The sequence below is a fragment of the Mustelus asterias genome, chromosome 15 (genome assembly GCF_964213995.1).
Source record: "Mustelus asterias chromosome 15, sMusAst1.hap1.1, whole genome shotgun sequence".
Lineage (NCBI taxonomy): Eukaryota > Metazoa > Chordata > Chondrichthyes > Carcharhiniformes > Triakidae > Mustelus > Mustelus asterias.
This window is the reverse complement of record NC_135815.1, coordinates 71,998,321-72,019,710: the sequence shown is the minus strand read 5'-3', so window position 1 is coordinate 72,019,710 and position 21,390 is coordinate 71,998,321. Positions and strand designations below refer to the sequence as shown.

The 21,390-nt window shown below is 42.3% G+C and overlaps 1 protein-coding gene across 1 annotated transcript in view; it reads left to right on the top strand.

Annotated features, from left to right (window-relative positions):
• Nucleotides 1-18,318, top strand: part of unc93a (unc-93 homolog A) — a 107,424-nt gene extending 89,106 nt beyond the window's left edge. The window contains exons 7-8 of the mRNA XM_078230117.1: nt 7,871-8,002; nt 17,259-18,318. Coding sequence (XP_078086243.1) covers nt 7,871-8,002; nt 17,259-17,641 — 515 coding nt within the window. The 3' untranslated portion in view covers nt 17,642-18,318. The remainder of the gene's footprint in view (nt 1-7,870; nt 8,003-17,258) is intronic.
• The last annotated feature ends 3,072 nt before the right edge of the window (nt 18,319-21,390 follow it).

The following is a 21,390-nucleotide window of genomic DNA, read 5'->3' as shown; positions in this document are numbered from 1 at the left end:
ATTAGATGTTTTCATGAGCATTCATGACATTCAAATGAATGCAAATGCCGTTCACATCATCAGGCAGCAGGAAAGCTGACCCACCATTAACCCACCATTGGGAGAATTACAAGGATCTCCTACTAGATCCTCCAAATCTGCCGCAGGCAGGATGGGAGAATTCCACTTGTCGTGAAAATTATAGCCGGAATTCTCTGCTATGGCTGCCAGTGAGAATGGAGAACTTGGCACTTAGCCAAATCTCCATTCACAACAGTAGGACCAGAGAATCCCACCTGCGGGCAAGGTCGAAGAATCTGGCCCTATATGTTTACAGTAGACCTCCCCTTGATTTGATTTATTATTGTCACATGTATTGGTATACAGTGAAAAGTATTGTTACTTGCGCTCTATACAGACAAAGCATAAATTCTAAGGACTAAGCTAATTCTTTGTAAAAAAAAACTGTTAAACAGGTCTTTCCCTTTTGTAGTTTTTTTTACAGTCTGATTAATCTGTATAACCTGAGATATGAGGGATCAGCTAGTTACCCAACAATTCAGTTAATATGCTAATTTCTTTGACTTGAGATGCATTATAAATGAATGTGGAGATCTTGTGGCACAGCAGCAATGTTCCTACCTCTGGGTCAGAAGCTCTGGATTAATGATTTAGACTTAAATGTGAGTGGCATGATTGGGAAATTTGCAGATGACACAAGAATTAGCCAGGCAGTTGTGAAAAGGATAGCTATTGACTCCAGAATGATATCCACCGTTTGGTTGAGTGGGCAGGGAAGTGGCAAATGGAATTCAATCCAGAAAAGTGTGAGCTAATGCATTTGGGGAGGGCAAAAAAAGCAAGGGGATACTCAATAAACAGGAAGATACGTGAGGGTTTGAGAAAGTGAGGGACCTTCAAGTGCATGATAACATGTCTTTGAATGTACCAGGACGGGTGATCAATAAAACAAATGGAATCCTTTCCTTTATTGGGCGAGGTATTGAATACAAAAGCAGGGATGCAATGATGGAACTTTATAAAATGCTGGTTAGGCCATAGCAGAAGTTGTGTACAGTTCTGGTCTCCACATTACCGGAAGGACATAATTACTCTAGAGACAGTGCAGAGGAGATTTACAAAAATGTTGTCAGGGCTTGAAAATTGCAGCTCTGAGGAGAGATTAGTTAGGCTAGGGTTGTTTTCCTTAGAATAGAGGAAGCTAAGGGGTGACCTAATTGAGGTGTACAAAATTATTAGGGGCCGAGATAGGGTAGACAGGAATGTCTTATTTCCCCTAGCAGTAGGATCAACTACCAGGAGGCATAGATTCAAGATGATTGGTAGAAGGATTAGAGGGGACATGGGGAAAAACGTTCTCACCCAGAGGGTGGTGGGTGTCTGAAATTCACTGCCTAAATTGGTGGTTGAAACTGAAATGCTCAAAACATTTAAAAGATACCTGGATCTGCATCTGAGGTGCTGGAACCCGCAAAGCTACAGACCAGGTGCTGGAAAATGGGGATTAAAATGAGCGGTAGTTTCTTTTTTCTCTTTTGGCAGGTGAAAACATGATGGGCTGAATGGCCCCTTTCTGTACCGTAACTTTTCTATGGTTTTAAGGCTCACACCAGAACTTGTCAGCTCATGATGTGGCTCTGGGCTGATAATCAGCCTGGAAACTCTTTCACTATCTCCCCACTATTCCTCAAAGGAAAACAAGTATGTGGAGATATGCTTAAGACAAAAATGATTTATTCAGGAAAGATACCACCATAACCCCAACAAAAAGGTTGGCCCTGTAATTCACTGAAGTGCTGATACGTTGACTGCAATAGCAAATTCATGCATTCATGCAATTTTCTGGAAAAATAGAATACCCTGCACAGCAGCGGATCAGCAACATTGTAGCAACATTGATACACATTCAAGCTACTGAGATCTAACACAGGACAAAACAACAGGTTACTTAATAGCAGTGTGTTTAACTCTGGCTATGATCTGATAATGTGGGGATGGGTGGAATATATACTGATAGCTTTAAATATATTGATATTGAATATATTAATTGGTATTCAAAAAAGACCAATTATGAAGAGTAGAATCATAGAATCCCTACAGTGCAGAAAGAGGCCATTCGGCCCATCAAGTCTGCACCGACCACAATCCCTCCCAGCCCCTATCCCGTAACCCCACATATTTACCCTTCTAGTCCCCCTGACGCTAAGTGGCAATTTAGCATGGCCAATCCACCTAACCTGCACATCTTTGGACTGTGGGAGGAAACCCGGAGCACCTGGAGGAAACCTACGCAGACACGAGGAGAACGTGCAAACTCCACACAGATAGTGCCTCAAGCCGGGAATCAAACTTGGGTCCCTGGTGCTGTGAGGCAGCAGTGCTAACCACGTGCCACTGTGCTGCCCACAGTAATGAGACAATCCCAAGTTATGTTTCATTATTGGTTGCAATCAAGTTTAGCACATAAGTTTAATAAATATTAATATAAAATATAATTCAGGGGAAATTGGAAGATGCCAACTGTCAAAGAATTACTTTATTAAAGTTTTCAACCAACTTGCTGAGAGATTTACTTTGCCTTTTAGCACAGAGCAGGGTGAGACTTTGATGAATCTATTAAATGCACTGTTTGTTGAATAGTGACAACAGGAATTTACTGGGACCAGGAATTTGATGCAGAGGGGAAAAGTGATGATAAGTAATTTAACCCAAGGGGCAATAGTAAATGTAAATGATCAGATAATTAATTAGATCTAAGGGAATAAAATCAACATTAATTAAGCGGAGAATACCAACATAAAATAATTCAATAAAAATTGGATACACAACAATAATAATAGGGGTAAGGAAGATTAAACTGAAAACATATGTTTATATATAAATATATATAATATATATATATATAAAACATAGGTAGAGAAGCGTTTAAGCAAAATGATTTTCAGTACTGAAGATGACAACACCGTGGCGAAATGCAGACTTGTGCACACTCATGACACTCTGGGCAATGGACTGCACAGGGATGACTGGGGGACACAGCAAAATGTAGAAGTGTATCGGTCATAGGGACAGATGTTTCTGCAACTATCGACATGAGTCCTGCATGATATATTGCATTCTTCGTGCCAGAGTGAAAGAGAGTACAGCAGAAAAGGGGAACAAGGAAGTGTGGGAAGACCAGATTTTCACAGCCCTGAATGAACTGAAAGAGGTGGGCAGGGAAAACAAATAGTTCCAACATTGTGCTGAATGTCCCACCATTTTTGTCCTTCTTAAGGATGGGGGTGAGCGTGGACCTCCGGAACGGGCCGCACCAATTCTGAGTCCAATTAAAATCATTGTGGGCTTATTGAAAGCCCGTCTCTTAAAACATTTCCAATATTCCTATTGGGGAGTGTGCTTAGCAGATGTCTGTGTCAGAGCAGCTGTATGGGGGTGATCATGTCCGGGGCAAGTCTTGGATGCGGGAAGGATTTAGGAAATAATTAGCAATGAGTTTCAAAAGCTTAAAACCTTACAGCAGCACATCATTGATCAGAGGAGGTGTCAGTGTCAAGAACATTACCTATTCAGGTGGACACTGCCTTCCTGGTACCACATGACCAGCAGAATGGTAGACAAGCCTGATTGGACTCCATCTGAGAAAGACTGCAACTGAAAATGGGTACTGCACCCTTAGAAATGGAGGTCACTGGAGATGAGGAGCAGCAATTTGCATAGGAAAGGGACAGTGCTGGTCATCAAAAGGATAAAGAAGAGAGGTGACGGTCATGGAGGCATTACGCTGAGTACAGGATCTACAAGCAGAGGTGAGAAGAAGCAAAGGAGACGGCAATCCCCTAGCCAGACATCTGTTTACTCGTCAGCTGCGGATCGCTGCAGAATCTTGCACACTGGTGCATCATCCAGGTAACAGATTGCCCTCTTTCTTGATGCTGGACAGTGCATCCGAATCATAACTGATGGGGCATCACAGGCTCAGAGGGCACTAGATCTGGTGCCTAAAGTATATAATGCTCTGCAATAGCCTCTTGCAAGGAACTTGCTCATTGTGGTAGTCTGTTGCCATATTCATAACACGGTCCTCCAGAGAGGTCCTTGATGATGTTGAGGCCCTGGAGCAAACAGCAGGAGGTCAGAAAGGAGGAGAATCGGAGGCAGATAGAGATGATGCTGCTCAATGACAAGGTGGACTCTTGCCACTCTCCGGGAAAAGAACCTTCCTACTTCCCCCACCCCCCAACCCCCCCCCAACCATGGGTACCAGTCCTCTGGATCCCCTGTGCCATCTCTGGTCCCTGTGGTGCAGTGGCAGGCTTTGACTCAAAACTCTCTATCTCAGTACAACTTGCAACTGTAGTGATGACTGCCTTGGGTGTCTGAAATCTGTCTCCATTCCTTCCCCCTTAATTGGACAACAAACCTATCTCCCTATAAATTAAGGATTCACCCACATGAAAATGTGATCTTGAGTCAGATACAGAAACAGACCTGGTCCCTGTTTGTCATTTCCAATGGGAAAATTAGGCCTGTAGTTCATGTTAGAACCAATGACATAGGAAAGAAAATGGTTGAGGTCTTACAGTCAGAATTTCAGGAACTAGGAGCAAAATTAAAGAGCAAGACTTGTTAGGGCCCTGGGCCAGAATTCCAAATTACATTAGCTCACTAGACTAGACCCCAACAATTTTTCTATTTGGCATAAATGTGAGGATAGGATGTTTCACTTCAAGAGTATTTCACTGAAAAATTAGGGATCATTTACAGTAAAACAAACTTTATTTAATAACACAGTTTAAGTGTAACTCTCACAAAACAAAGCAGCTTAACTTTTAACAGTTGAACAATAGTTTTTTAAAAAGGAAATAACTTTAATTTCTAACTTCTCACTGTTTCAGTTCCAAATAAGCAACATTCTCTTGAAATTCCACTTTAAATACTGTTGGCAGCCATAAGTATACTTGCTATAAGGGGCATAGTTATTTTGAAGCTTTCAGAGAGAGATTTTGAGTTTCAGAGCAGCTTGAAGACTCTTTAAACAAACACCAGCCAGAACTAAAAGCTGTTTTTCTGCCACATACATAGCTCATGACTGTGTCAATAAGCCTAATCAGAAATTCCAGGGGAAATCTTCATCTATTAACAAAAATCCGTTAGATCTCTCCTAAGCATGGTTAAAATGAATAATTATGACGTTCTCCCAACTTCTGAGTGAAATGTTTTCCAGACATACCAACTGCCTGCAGAATAGAGCTGAATCTGTAAACAGTCCCCTTAAACATAAAAAATGTCTATAGCAACTACTATCATCACAAACCTCAAAGGTAATAATCGATGGATTATTCTTAGGGCCCAATTTTACCATTGCGACAGGCTCGAAAACGTGGTAAAGTTAGGTGTGAGGCCATTAACGTGATCCGTGCCCGCGTCCGCGCAGATGCTCACTTTACTGAGGCCCGGGAATGGCATTGCATTTAAATTGAATTAATGAACTGCCCGTCCAACTTTATCAGCATTTCCCCCTTTACCATCACGTTTGCGCGTCTAGATTCGGTGCAAAACAGACATACTCGGCAAAAGTCTGTTTTGGGCGCTTCAGCTGCTGAAGAGGTAAGTTCAGAGCTTCCAACAGCTCTCTAACTCAGATCGATGGTGGGGGGGGGGGGGGGGGGGGGGGGGTCTGTGGGGGGGTCAGGGTATGGGGTGTGTCCCTCTCTGCTACTCAATCAAATAAATCAAGTTACTCACTACATTAAACATCCATTCCCTCCACCACTGATGCACACTGGTACATATGTACTACATACAAGGTACATTGCAATAACTCATCAAGGGCCCTTCGCCAGCACCTTCCAAAGCCGTGGTCTCTACTAACTAGAATGACAAGGGCAGCATGGGAACACCATCACCTGAAAGTTCCCCTCCAAACACTTTGGTTTGGGACTATATTATCATTCTTTCGGCATGGTGGGATCAAAACCCTGGAAATCCCTTCTCAGCAACACGATGGAAGGGAGATCACCTCCACCTTCTCAAGGACATTTAGGGTAACTGGCCTTGCCTGCAATGCCCACATCCCAGGAATGATTTTATCATGAAGTCCTTGAGGAAGCAGTAGTATACTTGAGTTTCCTGTGTTTAAAATAGCAAGAATTCCAAAGAACTGAGGCAATTCCCACTTACTAGGTTACAATGTAGAACCATAGAGTCCTTACAGCACAGAAAGAGGCCATTCGGTCCATCAGTCTGCAGCAACTCTCCGAAAGAGCATCCCACCCAGGTTCTCTCCTCTGCCCTATCCCCAGAAATGCTGCGCATGACTAATCCACAGAACCTGAACATCTTTGATGTAATTTCTAATTACTCACCTAATTAACTTTACTGCTACCCAAGTAGGCAGCTTGTTTATCATTGACTAATACAGTGAAATAAACTACAATGTTAAAGTTAAGTTAAATACTAAATACAAAATCAATCCTTAAAACACTTAGAATCCCCTCACCAAATTTTCGAGTTATGTATTGAATTAAACTCCATGCTGTTTGAAAACAAAGGTGGGAATTTTAAAATCTCGCTCCATTCTGTAATGGTGTAAGTAGCTGTGCCATTAATTCAACAAACTAGGTCTCACCATTGATTATACATTGTAACTCCTGCTGTCGAAAGGAACAAGAACTAAGTTCATTCTATAAAGTTTCTCCCACTGCTGTTGACATTATTGTGCCTTCCACTTCCCGCTCTTTCCTGGTGCCCACTGTCTGCTCCACAGCTTCCATTTTCCTCTCGCTCCCTTCAATCTGCTGCCTGCCTTCCAATCCCTCTTTTTCCCTCTTGCCCTCCCTCTTGCTCTCTTTGCTGCTCCCTTCAGAACTGGAGGCAGAGAACACGGATGGTGAATGACAGATATAGGAAGAAGCAGGAGGCAATGACGAAGCAAGCAGTGAAGAGAGCCAGGGAAAGTGTGAAATGGCAAAGATAGCAGAGGAAGCAGCAGAAAGAACAGGGGAAGCAGCACAAAGTGTTCAGGAAAGTCAGAGGGAACAGTGAAGAGAGCAGAGGAAAGTGGGAGGGACCAGCGAATGGAGGCAAACCATGTGGGAGGCAGATAACTGGATGAGAGGGACTGAGGGCAGCACGGTGGCAAAGTGGTTAGCGCTGCTGCCTCACAGAGCCAGGGACCCAGGTTCGATTCCCGGCTTGGGTCACTGTCTGTGCGGAGTCTGCACGTTCTCCCCGTGTCTGCGTGGTTTCCTCTAGGTGCTCTGCTTTCCTCCCACAGTCCGAAAGATGTGCTGGTTAGGTGCATTAGCCATGCTAAATTCTCCCTCAGAGTATCCAAACAGGCGGCAGAATGTGGCGACTAAGGGATTTTCACAGTAACTTCATTGCAATGTTAATATAAGCCTACTTGTGACACTAATAAATAAATAAACTTTAAACTGAGGAGTGGTGAGGAGAGCAGTAGGGAATGAAAATGTTCTTTTCCCTTGTTCGGTTTGTGCTATGTTTGCCACAGGCAGCTGCCTGTGATTTTGTTGTCAGTGACTTCACAGGTGCTGCAATTTCATGTGAGAAGTGCATCCTCCGCAGCTGTGGCATCAGACTTGATTTTAAAGGGGGAGCTGAACTATGATTATTAGTTGTTCAAGTCTTGTGGCGATGCTCTGTGTGAAGCAGCTCAAAAGTCCCAGGAAGTTAGGGCTTGGTGTATATAATGGCATATATCACTCAATATAATTTCCGCAACATAGATGCATCATATCATGGTGAAGATTTTCAGCAAATTCAGGCTCATTATGATATGCTAAAAGGATTGAATGCATGTTACTGTGCTGTATCTAAAGTCATTTTTATTTGTTTCATGTCACAGCAACCATGACGAATCTAGCATCAATAATTTCACTGTTTTTATGGCATCCACGACCGGAACAACTGCCAGTGTATTTTGTGTTTCCTTGTCTTTGGGGAATGGCTGATGCTGTTTGGCAGACACAGACCAATGGTATGTTGACAGTAGTAAGTGACAAGATATTTATTGTTAATTTTGCATTTTCATTTTAATATTCTATCTGAGTGACTATGGTAATACTACAAGAAAGATGATGAAATAGAATCTGACATAAGACTGTATTCCATTGATTTTCTGTGGCCAATATATCTTAAATAGCATAGTTTTGTCTAACTTGGAATATTAAAGAAGCATATACAATATTCATTGTTCACAACAGATATTCAGAAATGGAAAATCCTTTGGTTCATGGTGTTCATTATCACAACTATTAATCATCTTGCCTGGCTCTTGAAAAATGTGCCAGTTCTTAACAGGGTAACTTTCAATCTTGCTACCTGTGCAAAAATCTGGTGGAACAGATCATCACTTGGTTTAGAGCCTGATCTGGCCTACAGGTGGCTCCATATCCACAGCAATGTGGTTGAATCTTAAATGTTCTCTGAACTGGCCTAACAAGCCCCTCAGCTGAAGGGCAATTAGGGGTGGACAATAAATGCTGGCCCAGCCAGTCATGCCCACATGCCATAAAGAAATAAAAATAAATTAGTTCCAGATAATGTCCCAGACACCACAATCACCACCCTTGGGCATGTTAAAGAACAAAGAAAATTACAGCACAGGAACAGGCCCTTCAGCCCTCCAAGCCTGCACTGACCATGCTACCCGACTTAACTAAAACCCCCTACCCTTCCGGGGACCATATGCCTCTATTCCCATCCTATTCATGTACTTGTCAAGACGCCCCTTAAAAGTCACTACCATATCCGCTTCCACTACCTCCCCCGGCAACGAGTTCCAGACACCCATACTCTCTGTGTAAAAAATCTGCCTCGTACATCTCCTTTAAACCTTGCCCCTCACACCTTAAACCTATGCCCCCTAGTAATTGACTCTTCCACCCTGGGAAAAAGCTTCTGACTATCCACTCTGTCCATGCCTCTCATAATCTTGTGGACTTCTATCAGGTCTCCCCTTAACTTCCGTTGCTCCAGTGAGAACAAATCAAGTTTCTCCAACCTGTCCTCATAGCTAATGCCCTCCATACCAGGCAACATCCTGGTAAATTTTTTCTGTACCCTCTCCAAAGCCTCCACATCCTTCTGGTAGTGTGGCGACCAGAATTGAACACTATATTCCAAGTGCGGCCTAACTAAGGTTCTATAAAGCTGCAACATGACTTGCCAATTTTTAAACTCAATACCCCGGCCGATGAAGGCAAGCATGCCATATGCCTTCTTGACTACCTTTTCCACCTGCATTGCCACTTTCAGTGACCTGTGTACCTGTACAGCCAGATCCCTTTGCCTATCAATACTCTTAAGGGTTCTGCCATTTACTGTATATTTCCTATCTGTATTAGACTTTCCAAAATGCATTACCTCACATTTGTCCAGATTAAACTCCACCTGCCATCTCTTCGCCCAAGTCTCCAACTGATCTATGTCCTGATGTCCTGTCCCACTGGCAAGACAGACACAAAAGAGGCGGTATACAATCAATAGGGAGTTGCCCTAGGAATCCACATCAACTCCGGACCCCATGAAGTCTCATGGCATCAGATCAAACAAGACATGATTCTGTAGAAGGGTCATATTGACTTGAAACATTAACTCTGTTTCTCTCTCTATAGATAGTTTATCCAGCATTTTCTGTTTTTTATTCAGATTTACTTCATCTGCAGTATCTTGCTTTTATTAGAACATAGCAGTTAGCAGGCTGGGTCTGCGGCAGGTGGTGAGGGAACCAACAAGAGGGAAAAATATATTTGACCTCCTTCTCACTGATCTATTTGTCACAGATGCATCTGGCCAGTGCATAGTCGTTGTGGAGATGAAGTCCCATCTCATGTTGAGAATATCCTCTATCGTGTTGTGTGGTACCACCACTGTGCTAAGTGGGATAGATTTCAAATAGATTTAATGACTCACGACTGGGCATCCATGAGGTGTTGTGGGCCATCTGCAGCAGCAGAATTGTACACAAACACAATCTGTTACCTCATGGCCTGGCACATCCCCCACTCTACCATCACCATCAAGCCAGAGAATCAACCCTGAATCAATGAAGGGTGCAAGAGTGGTCATGCCAGGAGCAGCACCAGGAATAACTAAAAATGAGGTGTCAACCTGGTGAAGCTGCAACGTCGGACTACTTGTATTCCAAGAAACATATGCAGCAGGCGGCAGACAAGAGCTAAGTGATTCCATAGCCAACGGATCAGATTTAAGCTTGGCAGTCCTGCCACAACCAGTCATGAATAGTGGTGGACAATTAAACAACTAACAGGAGGCGATGCCTCCAAAATATCCCCATCCTCAATGATGGGGGACCCACCACTTAAGTACAAAAGAGTACAGTTGAAATATTTGCTACAGTCTTCAACCAATTTAATTCATGCTACATGATATCAAGAAACAGCTGAAGGTACTGGATACTGACAACATTCCAGCAAAGGTACTGAAGACTTGTGTTCCAAACCTTGCCACACCTCTAGTCAAGCTGTCTCAGTACAGCTACAACACTATGTGGGTGGCACAGTGGTTAGCACTGCTGCATCACAGCATCAGGGACCCGGGTTCGATTCCCAGCTTGGGTCATTGCCTGTGTGGAGTCTGCATGTTCTCCCTGTGTCTGCATTGGTTTCCTCTGGGTGCTCCAGTTTCCTCCCACAGTCCGAAAGGCATGCTGGTTAAGTGTATTGGCCATGCTAAATTCTCTCTTAGTGTATCCGAACAGGCGCCGGAGAATGGCGACTAGGGGATTTTCATAGTAACTTCATTGCAGTGTTAATGTAAGCCTACTTGTGACACTGATAAATAAACTTTAAAAGAAACAGTGTGGAAAATTGCCCAGTATGTCCCTCACAAAAACAGGACAAATTCAACCAGGCCAATTTCTGCCCTATCATTCTACTCCTGATCACCAGTGAAGTGATGGAAGGGGTCATCAACAGTGCTACCAAACTTCACTTGCTTAGCCTGCTCACTGACGCTCAGTTTGGGTTCTTCCAGGATCATTCAGTTCCTGACCTTATTACAACCTTAGTTCAAATGTGGACAAAAGAGCTGAACACAAGAGGTGAAAGTTATTCCCTTGACATCAAAGCCACATTTGACCAATTATAGCATCAAGCAGCCCAGCAAAACTGGAGTAATTGAGAATCGGGAGAAAACCCTCTGCTGACTAGATTGATAAATAGCACAAGGTAATATGGTTGTGGTTGTTGGAGGTCAATTGTCTTAATTAAACAATTCACTGCAGGAATTCCTGAGGGCAATATCTGAGGCCCAACCAACTTCAACTGCTTCATCAACGACCTTCCTTCCATCATAAGGTCAGAACTAAGATGTTCACTGATGATTGCACAATGTTCAGCACCATCTGTGACTTTACAGATACTGAAGCAGTTACCGAGTCATAGAGGTTTACAGCATGGAAACAGGCCCTTAGGCCCAACTTGTCCATGCTGCCTTTTTTTTAAACCACTAAACTAGTCCCAATTGCCCACGTTTGGCACATATCCCTCTATACCCATCTTACTCATGTAGCTGTCTAAATGTTTTATGCTAAATGCTAAATGTAAATGTCTAAATACAGCAAGACCTGGACAATATCCAGGCTTGAGCTGATAGTGGTAAGTAACATTCGCACCATACAAGTGCTAGGCAATGAGCATCTGCAACAAGAGAGAATCTTAACTCTCGCCCTTTGACGTTCAATGGTATAACCAGCACTGAATCCCCGATTGACCAGAGATTGAACTGGCCATATAAATACTGTGGCTACAAGAGCAGGTCAGAGGCTAGGAATCCTGTGGCAGGTAACTTACCTCCTGATCCCCAAAGTCTGCCCACCATCTACATGGCACAAGTCAGGAGATGCCTGGATGAGTGCAGCTCTAACAGCACTTGAGCTCGACACCATCCAGAACAAAGTAGCCCGCTTGATTGGCACACCACCCACAAACATTCACTCCCTCCACCACCGATGCATGGTGGCAGCAATGTGTACCATCTACAAGATCCACTGCAGGAATTCATCAGGACTCCTCAGACAGCACTTTACAAACCCATGACCACTACAATCTAGAAGGACGAGGGCAGCAGATACATGGAACAAAACTCTGCCTGGAAGTTCTCCTCCAAGCCTCAAGCCATCCTGACTTGGAACTGAATCACTTCACTGTTGCTGGGTCAATATCCTGGAACACCGTCCCTAGCAGCACAGTGGGTATACCTACACCACATGGACTGCAATGGTTCAGGAAGGAAGTTCACCACCACCTTCTCAGGGGCAATCAGGGATGGGAATAAATGCTAGCTTAGCCAGCGATGCCAGCATCCCATAAATTAATATATGAAGAAAAATTGGAGTCAGCGCTGCAAGATATGGCACATCTCCTTCAATTCCTCTACTTCCTCTGGTGTTGTGAGCTCTCTTCTGTAAACACAGAAATACACATTGTAACTTGCTAAACATAGCCACTTCACATCCTATGTTAGTAAAGCCTCAAACTGCATCACTGCACCACAGAGATGTTTGTTGGATTCAGGTGTTCAGTACTGGCAGTGTAGCAGTGAAATCTGATTGATGAGAGTCCTCCACTAAGAGACTGCTGTGAATCTGGCACAGAACGCTGCTGCCTAATCATGGCCAGTGACTGAGTGGGCAAGCTCTTCTCATTCAAGACTGCAAGCTTAATGTTATGATCTCCACTCATCTTTCCTGACCTGACGAGGTACATTCCAAAAAGAGAGAAAGGTGAGAGAACGAAAGCTGGGGTACTTTGAATGAAGAGGAAAGTAAACATTTTTAAAGTTTATTTATTAGTCACAAGTAAGGCTTACATTAACATGCAATGAAGTTACTGTGAAATTCCCCTTGTCGCCACACTTCGTGGCCTGTTCGGGTCAATACACCTAACTAGCACGTCTTTCAGACTGTGGGAGGAAACCTGAGCACTTGGAGGAAACCCATGCGGACATGGGAAGAACGTGCAAACTCCATACAAGCAGTGACCCAAGCCAGGAATCGAACCTGGGTCCCTGGCGCTGTGAGGCAGCAGTGGTAACCACTGTGCCACCATGCCGCCCACAGATAGTGGGTGGCACAGTGAAGATAGTGAATATAATGAAACAAAACTAAGTGAGTGCATGATGTATGTTCTGTGAATTTTTCAAGTGAGAACCGTGCCAAGTATAAGTTGAGCGGGAAAGTGAAGAAGAAAATAAAGTTTGAGAAGGGAAAATGTGAGAATAGAAGGTGGTTAACATGAAAGGAACCCAATGATCAACTACTGGCATGCAAATAGTGAGTAAGTAATGAGAGCTGGGGTGGGGTCTATTTGGGACAAAGAAGGTGATCTATGCTTCATGGTGCAGGGTGAAACTAGAGAACTTAATGAGTATCTTGTTTTGGTGTGTACTAAGGAAGAGATTTCAGTAGCAAAGTTGGTATAGGTTATGGATGGGTAAAATTGATGGGAAAGATGTACTGGAAAGCCTGCTCTACTTAAAGTAGATAAGTCACCCAGTTTGGATGGGTTGCATCTATGTTTGCTGAAAGAAGTGGGAGTGGAAATAGTGGAAGGGCTTGTCAGAATCTCCAATCTTTCCTATATAAAGGGGAGGTGCCATAGGTTAGGGGAGCAGCAAATGTGACAGACTTATTCAAGAAATGTTGTAAGGACAGTCCTAGTAACTGCAAGCCAGTTGGTTTAAGAGTGGTGGGTAAGGTTTCAGAAACCTTAAAAGGCACTTGGAGAGGTTTAAGTTAATTAAGGAGAGCCATTATAGATTTGTAAAAGGCAGATTATGATTGACTATCCTCATTTTTTTGACAAAATAACAAAGAACAGAGAAAGTACATGAAGGGAATGCAGGGATATTATCTATATGGATTTTAAGAAAATATTTGACGAAAAACCACATAAAAGGTTGATTACCAATAATGAAACTCATGAAATAGGAGGGTCAGTATAGCTTGGATAAAATATTGGATTAAGGGCAGAAAACAGCAAGCCATAATAAATGGTTGTTTTCGAACCACAGTGGTGTTCCTCAAGATTCTGTGCCAGAAACACTGCTTTTTAATAATAAATAAAGCTTTGATTTGGAGATTGATTTGGATATCGGAATACAGAGTAAGATTTCAATTAAACCAAACCAAATTAAACCATTTGAGGACTGGCAAAGTGAGGATAATAGCTCTCGACCACGACAGAACAAAGAAAGGCTAGCAGCATGGGCAAATAAGTGGAGATTAAATTTAATGGGGCGTGGAGTGAGGCGATGCATTTTGCAAAGGGAAAGGGAGAGGCAATGTAGGCAAACAGCCTACCTCTGAAGAGTGCACAGGAACAGAGAGACCTGGGGGTTTATTTATATACATCTTTGAAGGTGACAGGTAATATTTAGAGTATTAGCACAGCATATGGGATTGTGTGCTTCATAAATACAAGCATAGAAGTGTTATGTTGAAACTTTACAAAGCTTTGGTTAGGTCACAACTAGAGTACTATGTCCAGTTCTGATCAGCAGAAGATAAGGTGAATATGAGCCTCATTGAGAGGGTGCAGAGGACATTAACTAGAGTATTTCCAGGAAAGAGTAATTTAACTACAAAGTTGGTGTTCATAGGATCATTGAATCAATCATAGAATCCTTACAGTGCAGAAGGAGGCTATTTGGCCCATCGAGTCTGCAGCTATTCTCTGACAGTGTGTCTTATCCAGGCCTTCTCCACCCCACTTTCCCCATAGCCCCACACATTTACCTTGGCTAACCCATCTGACCTACACATCTGAGGATACCAAAGGGCAACTTACCATGGGCAATCCACCTAACCTGCATATCTTTGGATTGTGGGAGGAATCCAAAGCTCCTGGAGAAATCCCATGCAGACATGTGGAGATTGTGCAAACCCTACACAGTCACCTAAGGCCAGAATTGAACCTGGGTCCCTGGCACTGTCAGGCAGCAGTGCCTACCACTGTGCCCACGTGCCATGAACACCGTGTTGTTTGCCTTGGAGCAAAGTAGATTGAGGGGAGATTTGATAGAGGTGTACAAGTTTATTAGAGTTTTAGATGTTAGACAAAGAAAACTTATTCCCATTCGTTGTTGGACAAGGACTAAGTATTTAGCATCTTAATATACTGCTCACTGATTACTTTCCCACTTACATTGAATCGCCAGCAGACTTAGACACATACACCTCATCCTACTCAATATAGATTGTAAATTTCTGAGGCACAAGACTGATCCTTGTGGTATATAGCTACTTACAACTTTCCAACCCAAACATTTCCCATTTATTCCTACTCTCGGTTGTCTGTACATTAACCAATCCCCAATCCAATACTGTTTTATAACTCTTTTGTAAGAAATTCAAGATGATCAAAACTAACTACCCATTATCTCTGCAGCTAGCACTTGCAAAACCCTCAGTTAAAAGTCGTTAGGTCCAAGGGATTTGTTGCTACCTCATCCCATTAATTTTTAAAGTCCTATTTCTTTACTTAGACTAATTTAACTTTGTTATCCTTGCTAGATCCTTGGTTCTCCATTACTTCCAGAATGTTTTCTGTCTCTTTCTTATTTCCCATTATAATTTGACCTGTCTGCTTCTAATGGGCCACATTTATTTTCAGTAATCTTCCTGTTATCATGCCCATAGAAACATTTACAATCCATTTTTATGTCTCTTGCTTATTTACTCTTATATTCTCTTTTCTCTTATCTTCTCAATTTCTTGGTCCTATTTTGCTGAATTCTAAAATTTCTCAATCTTCAGGCTTACTATTCTTTTTGATTACATTATATAAATTTCTTTCTTTGATCCCAAACTGTCTTTAACTCATCTTAGCTGTAGTTGGACAGCTTTTTGTGCAGGGCTTTTGTGTCTTAAATAATGTATATAGTTGCAAGTTATGCACTAATTGTTCAAATATTAGCCTTTGCATCTTTTAGTATGGTTTTCCAATCTACCTGGGCCAACATGCCCCTCATAGTTTTTTGCGTTGTTCATATTTAAGACCTTAGTTTCAGACTTATCTATATTATTTTCAAACTCAATATAACATTATAACATATAATGATCACTCTTCCCTAAAAGCCTCTTTACTATGAGGTTATTATAGAAGCATAGAATCCCTACAGTGCAGAAGGAGGCCATTCAGCCCATCGAGTTTGCACCGACCACAATCCCACCCAGGCCCTATTCCCGTAACCCCACATATTTACCTTACTAATCCCCTGACACTAGGGTCAATTTAGCATGACCAATCCACCTAACCTGCACATCTTTGGACTGTGGGAAGAAACCGGAGCACCCAGAGGAAACCCATGCAGACAGGGGGAGAATGTCCCCGCCTAGTCAGTGACCCAAGGCCGGAATTGAAGCCGGGTTCCTGGCGCTGTGAGGCAGCAGTGCTAACCACTGTGCCACTGTGCTGTCCACAATTACTTTACACTTTTTCATGGTGCAGATTCAAAATAATCTGTTCCCAGCTTGGTTCCTTGACATAGCAACATATAAATCTATCATATATACTTTTCATGGATTTATCCTCCAAACTGTCACTGCAATTTTGATTTTCCTGGTATATATGAAGATTTAAGCCACCAGGATTACTGTATTACCCTTATAATGCCTCAATTTGTTAACTTATATTCTGCCTTATACTTCAATTCTTGTTTGTGGGCCTATAAACAACTTGAATCTGTCCAGCCAGTACAGGTCCCAATTGGTCAGAGTTGGTCCAAAAATTGCAGGAATCTAAAGTCTTCCCTCCTGCACCATCTCTCCAGCCATGGATTAATCTGTTCTATTCTGCTGTTTCTTTTGTCTGTGGTACTGGGAGAAACTTAGAGATTAGTATTTTTGAGGTCTTGTTTGTTGGTTTCCTTCCTACCTCCCTAAACTCAGCCTGCAGGACCACAGGCCATCAGCACTGGCTGCTCGCGCTCGTCCTTCAGGGTGCTAATTTGTTGCAAATGATTCACACATTCAAATTTAGCTTTGAAATTTTTACTAATTTTCCAACATCACCTCGTCTCTAATCTTTGTTACACTCACAGTCTCTTTCTGGCTTATTTAGTTTATTTTTACCCCCCAAAATTGCTCTGGTCCAGAACCTTAACATTTCGCTTGCTGCTTTTGAATTTGAAAATAAGATGAACTTGAAAATATCTCCCACAGGATAAAGGCAGATATTTGACGTAATAATTGTTCTTTCTCATTCAAGCCCTTTATGGAGTTCTATTTCTGGAACAGAAAGAAGCAGCATTTGCCAACTACCGACTGTGGGAATCTGTGGGATTTGTTACAGCATTTGCCTATGCAAACTTTTTGTGCATAAAGGTCAAGTTGATTATCTTGATGATAGTCCTCATACTGGGCATGATATTGTATGGAATTGTGGAATACATGGAATATGTCCACGCCAAATCCAGAATTGAAGAACCTCTTACTATTTTACAAATATTACGTGGTGTGCACCTTAAAGGTAAAAAGCTAGAGCAAGAGGAAGTGAAAGAGGAAACAAAAACAGCTGATACAAAATCCGTTGATGAAAACGAACAGATCCGTGGTCGAAACTTAAAATACATCTCTGAGACAAAGTTATAAAATCAACATTTTCACTGATTTCTACAGCAAATGGCAGCATCTATATTCTTCTGAAGATCAACTACCCACTTTCAAATGTATTGCTTTTTAGAATTAAAAAATGAAATATAGTTTTTTAAAGATTATATCAACTTTACAAAGATTGTATTTTGTAATATTCTATCTTTAATTGAATTAGATGATGTATTTGAACTTTAACATTATAGGTGGAATTTTACAGCCCTGCCACGGCAGGGGCTGACCTGTAAAATACAGCAAGCCATTCAAAAGTCAAAATCAAAAGACTTTGGCAGATGAGGCAGATCCCACTGGTGGGGAATGACCATAACATTTTGTCTGATATTTCAGTGTATGTGCTATAAAGTCCTTAGGATGTAAATACATCTATGATTTGACCGAGAATACAGATTTTAGTTTACAGGATGTTTAACCTGTTTATTGAAACTCTCTAACACAGGATTCTGAGAGGATTTTACAGCAGTTTGTAATGCGACACCCCATTCAGAGTTCTTAAATATTTGCTACTTTTGATCCATAAACTTGTGTTTCACAGTTTGTTGAGTATCCTATGATATATTAATATTTTTGTCTTGGAGATTAGTCAACAAATTCCTACTATCATGCTCAGGGTGTTTGGAATGCTTGTAGCCTGAAATAAATTTCTACAATTAATCTTGTTTAACGAGTATGCTATTTTTTTCCGTACCAAAAACATGCTCTTATGCAGGACACCTAGCCAATACATGTTCTGAGAGTGAGACAGTAAATTTGCTGCAATATTTGATTAATAGTCAAGTAAGAAGATCAAGGTGTACATTTCACATCATTATAGATATGTTAATTTTTACATTGTTGAATAATAATCAATCGAAAGGAAAAATGACCAAAAAACAAAATTGGAGGGCTCGTTTTTATAGAAACGTTTGAAGCTGGGAAATGGTAGCAAGACTAGGTTTATGTTTAAACTGTGACTGCAAAATGGCTGAAGACTCTACCACGGATTGCCCAGTGGAGGTGTTCATCACACAGGATACAGAGGTAGGAAAGTAGTGATTTGAAGATAACGATGAGGATTTTAAACTCAAGACAGAGTTCACCAGTGAGTGGGAGAGTGTGATACAATGTGATTTGCAGAGTTTGGTACAAGTGTAGAAACATACTTTCAAATTCAGAAACTAAATTCTGGGTCTAATCAAAATCATGGGTCTAATCAAAAAGAAAAAAGAGGCATACATAAGGTCCAGGCAGCAAAAACAGATGAAGCACTGGAGGAATACAGAGAAAGTAGAAAAGAACTCAAACGGGGAGTTAGAAGGGCAAAAAGGGATCACGAAATGTCTTTGGCAGACAGGATTAGGGAGAATCCCAAGGCATTTTATACATAAGTTAGGAACAAGAGGGTTGTCAGAGAAAGAGTCGGACCTCTCAAGAACAAAGGAGGGGAATTATGCTTAGAACCCAAGGAAGTAGATGAGATCCTAAATGAATACTTTGCATCAGTATTCACAAAGGAGAGGGACACGTTGATTGGTAGTGTCTCAGAGGGATGTGTAGACCGGTTAGAACAAATCTCAATTACAAGGGAGGAAGTGTTAGGTGTTTTAGGAAGCATTAAGGTGGACAAATCCCCAGGGCCAGATGGCATCTGTCCTAGATTACTGAGAGAGACAAGAGATGAAATTGCTGGGCCTCTAACAGAAATCTTTGTTTCTTCATTGGTCACAGGTGAGGTCCCAGAGGATTGGAGGATAGAAAATGTGGTCCCGTTATTTAAGAAGGGTAGCAAGGATAACCCGGGTAATTATAGGTCAGTGAGCTTGACGTCCGTGGTAGGGAAATTGTTGGAGAAGATTCTTAGAGATAGGATCTATACACATTTAGAACTGAATAATCTCATTAGCGATAGACAACATGGTTTTGTACGAGGGAGGTCATGCCTCACAAATTTGGTTGAGTTTTTTGAGGAGGTGACAAAAATGATTGATGAGGGAAGGGCCGTGGATGTCGTCTACGTGGATTTTAGTAAAGCATTTGACAAGGTCCCTCATGGCAGGCTGGTGCAAAAGCTTAAATCTCACGGGATCAAAGGTGAGCTAGCTAGATGGGTACAGAACTGGCTTAGCCATAGAAGACAGAGGGTAGCAGTGGAGGGGTCTTTTTCGGATTGGAGATCTGTGACTAGTGGTGTTCCGCAGGGCTCTGTACTGGGACCCCTGCTGTTTGTGATATATATAAATGATTTGGAAGAAGATGTAGCTGGTCTGATTAGTAAGTTTGCGGACGACACAAAGATTGCTGGAGTTGCAGATAGTGATGAACATTGTCAGAGAATACAGCAGGATATAGATAGGCTGGAAAATTGGGCGGAGAAATGGCAGGTGGAATTTAATCCAGATAAATGCGAAGTGATGCATTTTGGTAGATCTAATGCAGGGGGGAGCTATACAATAAAATTCAGAACCGTCGGGAGTATAGACACACAGAGGGATCTGGGTGTGCAAGTACACAGATCCTTAAAGGTGGCAGCAAGGTGGAAAAGGTGGTGAAGAAGGCATATGGCATGCTTGCCTTTATTGGACGGGGCATAGAGTATAAAAGTTGGCATATGATGTTGCAGTTATATAGAATGTTGGTTAGGCCACATTTGGAATACTGCGTCCAGTTCTGGTCGCCACACTACCAGAAGGACGTTGAGGCTTTGGAGAGAGGGCAGAAAAGGTTTATCAGGACGTTGCCTGGTATGGAGGGTATTAGCTATGAGGAGAGATTGAGTAAACTAGGGTTGTTCTCCCTGGAAAGATGGAGGTTGAGGGGCGACCTAATAGAAGTTTATAAAATTATGAAGGGCATAGATAGAGTGAACAGTGGGAAGCTTTTTCCCAGGTCAGAAATGACAAACACAAGGGGTCACAAGTTCAAGGTAAGGGGGGCAAGGTTCAATACAGACATGCGGGGGACATATTTTACACAGAGGGTGGTGGGGGCCTGGAATGCATTATCAAGCAAGGTGGTTGAGGCAGACACGCTAGGATCATTTAAGACTTATCTAGATAGCCACATGAACAGACTGGGAATAAAGGGATACAAACGGATGGTTTAGTTAGGAACACATGATCGGTGCAGGCTTGGAGGGCCGAAGGGCCTGCTCCTGTGCTGTTTTGTTCTTTGTTCTTTGTTCTTTAAAAGAGTCTCATTTTATCCTTAGTTTCCAGCAGTGTTTGGTTGAATTTTTTTAATACACTGAAGGTTCTAGAATTCAGTGAATTATGCCGTGATACTCTATGCAGATATAAATGTTACATTAAGGGGAGTTCCACCAGCAAGAATCCCGATTGCCCACTGAATTGGGCGTCGGGGCTAAAAACGGAATTCCTACCAGACATGAAGGCATTTGGGATTCACCGAGACTGCCTCATTGGCCCTGGTCGGGTTCCCACCCAAAGTAGGAAGGAACCTGATAATTAAGTAAAACTCCTCATTGACTTATTATTAGAGGGCTGGATGGCCCATTCAGTGGCCACCCACTATTTACCCGCCTCCCCAGTAGGAACCGCACTAGGCAGGCTTTGCAGTTGGTAACGACCAATGTGGACTAGTCCCCCTCCCCCACTGAGATCTCCCCGGAGCCCCTGTAGGGTTTTTTCAGAGGCTAAGTATTGAGCTCAACTTTAGCTAATACTCACAACCACAGTATTCTTGTGAAAGACGTTCTTTATTGACCAACGCACGCTGAGAGAGAATGAGCTGGG